Source organism: Zootoca vivipara, chromosome 4 (genome assembly GCF_963506605.1).
Source record: "Zootoca vivipara chromosome 4, rZooViv1.1, whole genome shotgun sequence".
NCBI lineage: Eukaryota > Metazoa > Chordata > Lepidosauria > Squamata > Lacertidae > Zootoca > Zootoca vivipara.
In genome coordinates, this window is record NC_083279.1 from 14,311,867 (window position 1) to 14,321,855 (window position 9,989).

Sequence of the window (9,989 nt, forward strand, 5' to 3'; positions counted from 1 at the left end):
GGGAATGGCACTGGAAATAAATCATGTAGCTTCCGGTAAAGACTATTTCATTTCCTTCCGTTTGAAATTGTTATCAAGTGTTTATTCATAAACTATATAAAAAAATTACATGTGCTGGGATACATATGAGACCACAGCCTGTCCCATTGTACAGTGATGCTGTGTTTATGGATATCTTTGCCACTGCTTGTTGCCCAAAGGGGTAAGAATCAATATTCCATAAATAGATTTGTACAGTCCGTCATTTTGGCCTTCCAAGGTGCCAGCACACAAATGGATCTGTACAAGGGCAATTACGCTCGACTGAACAACCCAGCAGTTCTCCAACTAAGATATTTTCATTGAATTATGAAAATAAACCACTACCACCACTCCTGCTAAAATAAACAATTTCTACATGTCCCTCACTAATTAGTCCAACTAGTCATCTTAGCAGGAGGCTCTGTAGAATAATCATTCATAAGAAGCAGCAGCAGCAACAAAAATAGATCATATATATTTCTTTCTTTCCTGTACCGACTGATTGCCTTGGATTGTCTATCAGGTTTTGGTGATGATAGTGTTGATGATTTTATTTCAGTGGCTTGGATCCAAATTATGTGAGGCACACACTTCAGTTCCACCGAAAGCAGTGGGACTTAAATCACCAAGCTGGTTTATTGAATTCAATGGGTCTAAAGTGTGACAAACTTAATCTGGATCCCCCCTGGTGATTTCTGACATTCTCCAGAGACCACAGCAGCTTTGTGCAGAGTTTTTTTTTGGGGGGGGGGGAGAGAAAGAGCTCAGAATGCAGTGTGACACTACTCAGCAAACTCTGGGCCTCATCCTGTAACCTATTCAACACCCTGGGCCGTGGGAGATGGGACTTAAAAGGTTCTACAGTTGAGTAGGAACCTGCTCTGGCAAATGCAGATGATGCCTCAAACTGCAATTTTGTGCTCCGTGAGGCAGCTTCAATCCCCACCGAAGTCAGTAGGAGCATAGCTGTGTACAGAATAGCAGCCTATGTATCTGTCAGGAGTTTCCCCTTGGCCAGCAACTCTATAGGACCATTTCACACATGACACAGCAACAAACCAGGTTTTGCCACCAAGCGTACACACAACCAATCTGGTCTCCCTGCCAAATGGAGCAGCAAATTATGCATTTCTAGCACCTGTTTTGTCACAATTTTTTAGGTCTACATCTAGAAGAGGACATCGTAATGTGTGAAGAGGCCCTGCTTTCTGTTCCAGAGGGAAGTTTAACCACATGCCATAAGTAAGCATTCCGGAGGAATGGAGCCTCAAAAGAGTGAAGAAAATGCTACCATGTATATAAAAATAGGAGCTACAATAAAATAATTTTTTTTGTATATATTTCAATAAGTTATTTTTACTAACCAGTTATGGATCATATATCTCTGAACTCTTTATTGATTTGTCCACATCTATGGTGATCCTTTTAAAGATCGTAATATTGGTTTTTAATTCAAAAGTCCAGAAACATACAAATACATCCTCTGTTCTTTTTCCTTAAAAAAGGGGGAGTGGGGTGGGGTGGGGGACCAAACGACCTTGTATTAAAGTCAGGGTGTGCTAATCTCTCTCTCTCTCTCTCCCCTGCCCATCTCCCCCAAAGCCATCCATGCCTCAAAAGGGAATTTGGTGCCCAGCACTTTTGAACCGAGGTGAGTGGGGGTGGGAATTGTCAGCAGTGCCTATTCAACATAAAGAACAAGATAAAATGATTTGTGTGACCTTTTCAACATCGTCGTATGAGACAGCCCTCTCTTTTTTTAAACACACGCCCACACCCCGATTCCTCCATTTTAGCATCACACACACCATATAAGTGAGTGCGAGAACAAATGCTGTGTCTAGTTGGCTCGATTGATTGATTCCTACTGGCTGTAAGGTGGTTAAAAGAAGAAGAAACGGAATAAAAATAAAGAGGGCAGGGAGAAAGAGAGACAGATCTATAACTATGGAATCAGCACACCCTTTCGGTAACTTTCCCCGAAGCTGGAAACTCCTGTGCCAAGGCACTTCACCTTCCAACAATATGAAGCAAAGGCGGATTTGGGGAGGGACGGGATGTGGAGGAGAGAAGATCAACAGTGTGTTTCTTTGTGTGTGGTTATTAAATACAAATGCTCTGGGTGGGAGGACGGGAGTAGAGGAGGAGGTCTCAGAACTGACTGAATGTGGTCTGTTTTTCCAACACTTCGAGGTAGTCCGGCTCTGCATTTAGTTTTGCTTTTAGCTCCAGGTATTCGTTCCTGTTGGGCTCCACATAAACAGTGCTTGGGGGGGCGTAGAGCACTGTTTCCCGGAGCCGACTGTCCCCCGGGCCGGGATGCAAATAAGGGTGAGGGGGGCGCCTAAGGTCATAGTTAGGGGAGTAAGTGTAGGCAGTTGGGGGAAACTTGGGGTACTCAGGAAGGTTGCTGCCCCCCAAAGTGGAAGTAGGGTGTTTGTCGGGCTCCAAAATGCCCCTGTAAAAACGATCGGCATCCTGGACAGGGGAAAGCAACTCGTCCCGAGGCTCAATGGTGCTCACACTGTATGTGGGGCTCCGGAGGGTCTCCTCTTGCCCCCCCGGAGCTGCTTGGGGCTGCCCCAAGGCCTGTGGGGGTGGTGGGGGTTGGGGCTGGAGGTGATGGTTGCTGTAGGTCACCTTGAGCTCATGGAGATCTTTGTAATCCTCACCAGCATTGCCCTCTCTGGAGCGGTAGATTGGGTTCTTGCACATGTGGCCTAAAGGATGAGGGATGTACTCATAGACATGTCCCGCGGGGGTTTTCACCTTGGGCAAAGCCGGACCACCACCTCCTCCTCCGTGGTGAAGATGCTGCGGGTGCTGCTGGTGATGGGAGTGTGGGTGAGAATGGGGGGCTCCCCCTCCTGTGTACACACTGTACTGCATGTTGAAAGAGCTCACATCCGAGTTGTTGGTGCTGGCGTGGTCGCCTTGGACCTTCTTCCTGCGCTTCATCACCAACACAAAGAGACCTGCAGCCACAAATACAGACATGATGAAGACCAGCAGCAAACTGAGGATCAACACTGACAAAGGCACCGTGGAAGAAGAGGAGGAAGACGAGCCACCAGAAGATGATGCTGAGTCATCCTCCTCCAAGGTGCTATTGATCTGCCCGGAGTTGGAAAAGGGGGTGGTCTTGGCTGGTCCCTGCATGGATGAAGGAGTGGGTGTGGAAACAATGATGTCAGAGTAGTCTGGGCACAGCAGTTCTGCTTTGATGTTCCTCATGTAATTCTGAGCAAATTTCTTAGGGGATTCACAGATTACCTGGTCCACAAGGACTCCTGTGTTGAGTTGCTCGATCCACAACTTCATGCCCACCACGTCGCATGTACAATCCCATGGGTTCTCATGGAGATCTATCTGCAGGAGGGATTTCAGCTGGTCAAGCACTCCACTTACAGGAAGGTAGGAGAAATGGTTGCTTCTCAGGTTCAACCTGTAGAGAGTTAAGCCAGAAAAAATGCCTCCAGGTAAAGATCTCAGCAGGTTGTTGTTGAGAAACAAGAGCTGTAAATTGGGCACAGGGTCAAAAGTGCCTGGCTCAATCTCCCGGATTACGTTATATTGCAGGAAGAGGTACTGCAAACTCTGAAGCCCATAGAAAAGCTCCGGGTTCAGTTTTTCAATCCGGTTCCCATTCAGGTAGAGCCTCCTCAAGTTAGTTAAATCCTCAAAGGCCCGATCCTGAATGACCGAGATGCGGTTATTGCCCAGGTGAAGCAAATCCAACCCAGTAGCATCCAGGAAATCCGACCTACGCACCAGGGCAATGTAGTTCTCAGTCAGGTACATCTTCTTGGGGTTGTACGGCTTGGGTTGGAGCTCTGAGATGCTCTCAATCTTCCTTTCCTGGCAGTTGACGTTGAGACCCAAATCGGAGATCTGTAGATTGCAAGTGCAAGCTGTAGGGCACTCCAAAGGCACCGGGGATTTGGTCTGGTAAGCAATGCTGGGGCCATAGTTGCTGTATCCCAGATCCTTGGAGGGCAAGCGGGAGGTAGGACGCACCCTGGACTTGTTGGGTTGGCGGGTCCCTTTGGGCTTCAAGGGCGATTTGTAAACAGCCGAGGAAGAAGTAGCCACAGAGTTTACAGAGGCTGGTGTGGTATGGAAATACCCTGTGGTGCTCAGCGGGGTCTGGGGCCTCATCTCATAATCGGAGATGAGCCTCCTTGGACAAAGCTCCTGCTTGGAAACCTCATCCAAATCCCTCCCATGTAAACGGAAAGGGGTTTCGCAGACCACATCCCCCACCAGGGCTGAATAGGATATGCTGTCCAACCAATCCTTGAGAGCTATCAGCTCACAGGAGCAGTTCCATGGGTTCTCCTCCAGCTGCAATTCCACCACCTTATCCATGTGCTGCAGGAGGCCCAAGTAGGGAAGGAGTTTTAGCCGGTTGCCCCTCAAATCGAGATGAGTCAAGGGCACAAAACGGAACAGGTTGTTGGGCAACGAAGAGAGGAGGTTGTCGTTCAGAATCAGCACCTGAAACAGATGCAGCTTGCTGAAAGCATTGGGTTCGATAACGCTGATATAATTGTAATCAACTTGCAGGTACTCCAAGCTCTCCAGCCCTACGAAAGTGTCATCCCTCAGTATTTCCAGCTTGTTGTTGTTCAAGTGCAGCCTCCTCAAGCCCCTCAGCCCATGAAAGGCTCCTGTCTCGATCTCTTGGATGTCATTGCCGCCCAGGTGCAAAATCGAAGCCCCACTGTAATTGACAAACTGGTTTGGGTAGAGCCTGTTGAGAAGATTCCCAGACAGCAGGAGATGGTAGATGGAGAATTTGGGGGGGCTGATCTCAGAGAGGTTGATGATCCCCCGATTCTCACAGCTCACCGTCAAGATGCCATCCTTCTCCTCGCAAGGGCATTTGTTATCACAGATCTCCCCATAATACTCAATGCTTTCTGCCCACGCCAGGACTAGAGATGTTAAAGCAAAGGCTATGGTTTGTACCATCCAGATATGCATTTTCCTGTTGAGATCCTGCTCCAGAGTCACCGTAGAGCAGCAAGCATACATGTTATCTCCTGCGGAGGGCAAGAAGAGAGAACAAAACACCATCATGACATGAGGACTGAAGCCTAGATCACGACAAAGTTAGGAGGCAAAGCTGCAGAGGGACAGAATTTAGGTTGCTTGCCAAGAGTTTTAATTACAAGATGCCCATCTAACTCTTGTTAAATAATAGCTATTAATTTATTGATTTAGTACAGGTTTCCTGTCTTTCGAAAGGTAAAGTCGCAACCCAAGTCTTTTAATCCTAGGAACGCATTTCAATATCTTGCTATATTTGTTTCTATAGTGTTTTCCCCTCCCCCACTACACACACACACAGTCCATAAATATACATAAAATGGCTGTCAGTTTAGTTACTTGGTTCTAATTTCAGAGAACAGAAGCACCATTTTATGAGGTTTTCAACCTCATCTATTACCTACCCGGCAACCCTTCCCTCTCTTTCCCAGAACATTCAGAATGAACAGTGACCTGCAAAGGAAGGTCTTCCCCCATTTTTGGCAAGGCTAGCCTGCTCTCCACATATATAGAGACGTAAAACCATTCCTTGAAATTTCACTGCAGGGGTCTATAGTATGAATGACTGTAAAGAGAGAGAACACTAACATTATTATTTTTAATCGTTTTGAAAGTGGGGGGGGACAAACCCTGAAAAGGGTGGACCCCCACCAAAACACCTGATTTCCTAAACAGCTTTGCTGTATAAGCTTATACAAAAATGTCAACCAACATCTCAATTTTTAAAGGCGGGGGGGGGGGAATCAAAAGTGATGAAATTCTTCAGCCAAATAATTAAATATACACCCCCTCTCGGCATCTCACAGTCTTTTCTTTTTTGAAAGAAGAAAGGGGGAGGGGGAGACAGCGCAAGCCACCGGTGGAATATTTATGAATTCTTATTAGAAGATCTTCTTAAAAGAAGTTATCATTGCTGCTTGTTTCTGGATTGATCGGCTGGTAAATGAGTTGTTTTCACAAGGGCACTGGCAAAAAACGGCAGCAATGCAACACAGATGCTCTCTCTCTCTCTCTCTCTCTCTCTCTCTCACACACACACACACACACACACACACTGAAAAGCACCATCCTTTAAGCCACTCACCCAGAATTTGGCAAACATGCTAGACTTGAGGAGTGTCCCTGCAGCCTCAGCCATATCTGAGCTACTGCTTCTTCTCCCACGCTTTGCAAAACTAGTCTAATTGCAATGGAGAGAGCTAAGTGGGTCTCAGAAAGCTAGATCACCAGCAAGTCCAGGAGAGGTGGAATTGCTGCTTCTCAGCTACCATGGCTATCAGCACACTCCATCCTTCTGAGAAGGCATCCAAAGGAGGTGGATTGGGAAATACCCCCCCCCCCCAAAAAAAACACCACCTCATCCATTTTCACTCCCTTCAACCTGTATCTGATCTCTGAACAGCATCCAGACAGAAAGACCACCCCAATTTCATTTCCCCTCTCAAAGCCTTTCTGTCTTCGCCCTAAAGGGTCCTACTTGTGTCTGAACACAATAAATATCTAGACAGAGGATGGATGGAAGCTCCGCGGACAGCATGTGGGGTTGGGGGTGGATTAATAAGTCACCCAGTGTTAAGCAATGACTTTGGGTTTGTTATTATTGCTTTTTAGAAAGAGGAAGGCTTCCATATGTTCAAGTTAACCCTTTCCACAAGTCCAAGAACGTTTGAATTTGGAGGATCCTAGAGAGATGTCTAGGATCCTCTCTCTCTCTCTCTCTCTCTCTCTCTCTCAATATATATATTATGTTTCTAAGCATTGCTCACAGATTGACAAGCATCCGTCTAGGTGCAAACATTTTGCAGTAGAACAGAACCCAGACACATTAGGGTAGAAGTCTTTGCTTCACCAGCGGAATGAATGGTTTGGCAAAAAGGCATGTCTCCCTCTCTGCATTAAGCAAGAAGTCAAGCTGGGAGGGGGAACCCCCCCCCAAAAAACCCTTCACTTCTAACACAATTCTCAGGTCCAGCAGAGCTATTCATCCATTGTTATCTGGCTGCTCCTCAGAGAGCCATATCACAAATAAGTAGGTAGCTAAATAAATAAATGCATCCTTTCAGACAGTTTTTATTTATTTATTTTAAGGGAAGAAAACCACCCAAGGCTTTATTTCACTCGGAGGTAGCATGAGCAACGAAATAATTTGCATGTCCTCCTCCCTGCACCTTCCCCGGTCTTCAAATCGTGGAGGGGGATAGGGAAGAGGGCATGAGACAAATAAAGTTGGATGTGGCATAGAGAGGATTGCTCCAGAGATATGGGATGGAGAAACAGCTAAGTGGGATGTGTTTCTATGTGTGGAGAGAGAGAGAGAGAGAGAGAGAGAGAGAGAGAGAGAGAGAGAGAGAGAGAGAGAGAGAGAGAGAGAGAGAGAGAGATTTGAGAAGGAGGAGGGGTGAGATTCTTGTTTCAGAGCTCCTCTTTCCCGTGCCCCCTTCCCCGGGGAGGGGAAAAAATGAGTTCCACCCCTAATATTACCGCACTGAAGCAACCGCCTCGGTTTGCAAGCAAAAAGCCGGGGGCAGTGGTGTTGCTTTGCAAAAAAGAAAAAAAAAGAAAAAGGAAGGGGGGGTGTAGGGGAGCCAAGAGCAACAAGGAGACGTAGATCAACGCTCTCCGACCACCCCCCCCCTCGCCCAGTCCTCCTCCACCCCCTCGCTACTTACTGAGGCAGAAATCTCCAGGGCCCAAGCATTGTTGCAACCCATAAAGCTGCCTCGCCCGCTCGCCCGCTCGGTGTGTGTTGCAAACCGCCCAGGCAGAGGCGAGCAGGGAAGGCGGTGGGGATTGCAGTTGGGAAGAGGCTGGCTGGCTGGCTAGCGGGGAGCGCACACACAGCCTTGCACACGCCGCTGAGCCCCTGCTACCACCCCCCTTCAACCAAGCCCGGGCGCGCGCGCGCGCACACACACACACACACACACACACACACACACACACGCGCAGCAGCGGTGCCAAGGACTGGCTCCCAATGCTCCCCTCCCCAGTAGCGGAAAGTAGGGGCGGGGGTTGCTGAAGGGAGGGGTGGAGAAGGAGGAAGTGGAAGTATTATGGGGAGGAGAGAGGGAGCCAGGGGTGTCCCCCCAAAAAGGAAGCTAGCAAGCGGGTGGCATTTTTTTGGGGGGGGGATGTTATCTGGAGAAAGGAGGTTTGCTGATGGGTGCCTAGTTTTGAATGACAAGCAGGAGGGGTAAAGGAAAGGGTGATGTGGAGCGGTCTGGGTGCAAATCCTGTGCGGTGCTGAGGGAGGGGGCGGTCTGGAGGCAGAGTGGCCAAAGGGTGAGAGAGATCCGAATGAGTTTTCACATGGGTGAGGGGCGCTCTGAGTGATTAGGAAGAGAAGGAAATCTGTAGTAAGGGTGGAAAGAGGCAATTCGCTCCGTTGCTCGGATGGATCTGGGTCAGAGGCAGGGCAAAAAGACGGGGGTGGTTTGGAGAGGGAGGTGGAGAGAGAAGTGTGCGCGCGTCTGGAGGAGAGAGTCGCAGGCAGGAGACGGTCTCCGCTGGATGTGGGGGGGGGGAGGCAAGTTGGAAGGGTAGGGCCGACGAGGAGGGAGGAGGCAGGAAGCGGGGCTGGAGGGGGGAGAGAATGGAGGGGGTCGTCCCTGAAAGATTCAGGAAGGAGGAAGGAGGGACAACCCGGGTGGGCGCGTGGGGTAACGAAGAGGCGATCAAAGTGCTTGGGGTGCAGGAGGCCCTGAGAGAAGAAAACGCCATGGGGGGAGAGAGAGATTGGGGTGGATGGTTAAATGCACCCATGGAGGGGGGTACACAATCCCTGCTTCCTGCAGTCAACGGAATGGGCAGCCGCCACAAGTCTCTGTGCCCCCCCCCTCCTCCGCCCCAGCATCCACACATGCCGACGCACCATCTCTCTTGGCGCGCATCTCCCTGTTCCCCCATCGCACCCAGCCTCCCGTTGCTGGTGGTACTCACGCTTTCCATGGAAGAGGTCAACTTTCTCCCCGCTCAGCGGCCGCTGCTCCAGCCGAGGCTTCCCTCTCTCCTTCTCCTTCTCCTTCCTCCTCCTCCTCCTCCTCCTTCTCCTCCTCCTCCTTTCCTCAGCGCTGGTCTCCTCGCCTGCTCGCTCACACCATTTCCCAGCGCCCGGGGCTGATGCCACTCGGAGGAGCCTTGGCAGAGAGACAGGACCGGGCGAGCCGCCCCTTTAAGCCTCCTCTTTTTCTTCTTGCAGCGCGCTCTGGACATGGTAGGGCTGGCGACCAGGGCGCAGGGAACCCGTCTTCCCCGGCGGCGGTGGCGCCTGCTCTCCTCGCCGATCCTTCCCCGGGAGCCCCCGCCGTCGATCCCCGTTCGCTTGGGAGTGATGGTTCTCCTCCGATCTCAAAAGCTCTGGCGGCACCCTCTGATGCATTCCACCTCAGCCCGTCCCAGGTATTTCCCCCGGACTGGTGGGGAAATCAAAACAACATCGAGAATAATGACAGCAGCAATCGTAAAAAAGAAGGAAGGAAAAAAAAAAACCTTGCAACCTCGCCTTGCTATTTCTATCCACCGATGCCGGCTTCAGCGCGCGCGCGCAAGCCTTTCCGCATCTCTTTCCCAGGAGAGCGCAAAGAAGCGGAGATATGGGGGAGGCTGCGGGGGAGGTTGGATCCAGGGGCGCCCCAGCCAACAACTGCCATCAACTTGCCTTCTTCGCCTCTCCCCACTTGCAGAGAAAATGAGATAGCAGGAGGGGAGGGGAGAGGCCCTACGAGCCAAGAGAGGGTATCCACAGGAAGGGTAAAGAGAGAGAGAGAGAGAGAGAGAAAAGCAAGCAAATATAGCCAGTTATTCTGTATGGAGCTGCTGTTCTAGCCAAGCTGCCACAGACAGTGGAGCTGGAGAGCTCCGAGGGGGAGGAGAAAGAGGAAAGGCAGCAACAGCAATCCGGATATTGGCGGCCAATA

At 49.9% G+C, this 9,989-nt stretch overlaps 1 protein-coding gene across 1 annotated transcript; it reads right to left on the reverse strand.

Annotated features, from left to right (window-relative positions):
• Window positions 1–1,564: 1,564 nt before the first annotated feature.
• SLITRK5 (SLIT and NTRK like family member 5) lies at window positions 1,565–9,784 on the reverse strand. Its single transcript, XM_035115438.2, has 2 exons — window positions 9,013–9,784; window positions 1,565–5,066 (listed from the first exon to the last, which is right to left on the reverse strand). Exon 2 carries the CDS (start codon window positions 5,056–5,058, stop codon window positions 2,173–2,175), a length of 2,886 nt encoding a protein of 961 aa, XP_034971329.1. The 5' UTR covers window positions 5,059–5,066; window positions 9,013–9,784; the 3' UTR covers window positions 1,565–2,172.
• Between the last annotated feature and the right edge of the window lie 205 nt (window positions 9,785–9,989).

What these genes read in the sequence shown, in the direction of transcription:
- SLITRK5 (XM_035115438.2), bottom strand. Translation starts at nt 5,058, where the DNA reads ATGTATGCTTGCTGCTCTACGGTGACTCTGGAGCAGGATCTCAACAGG.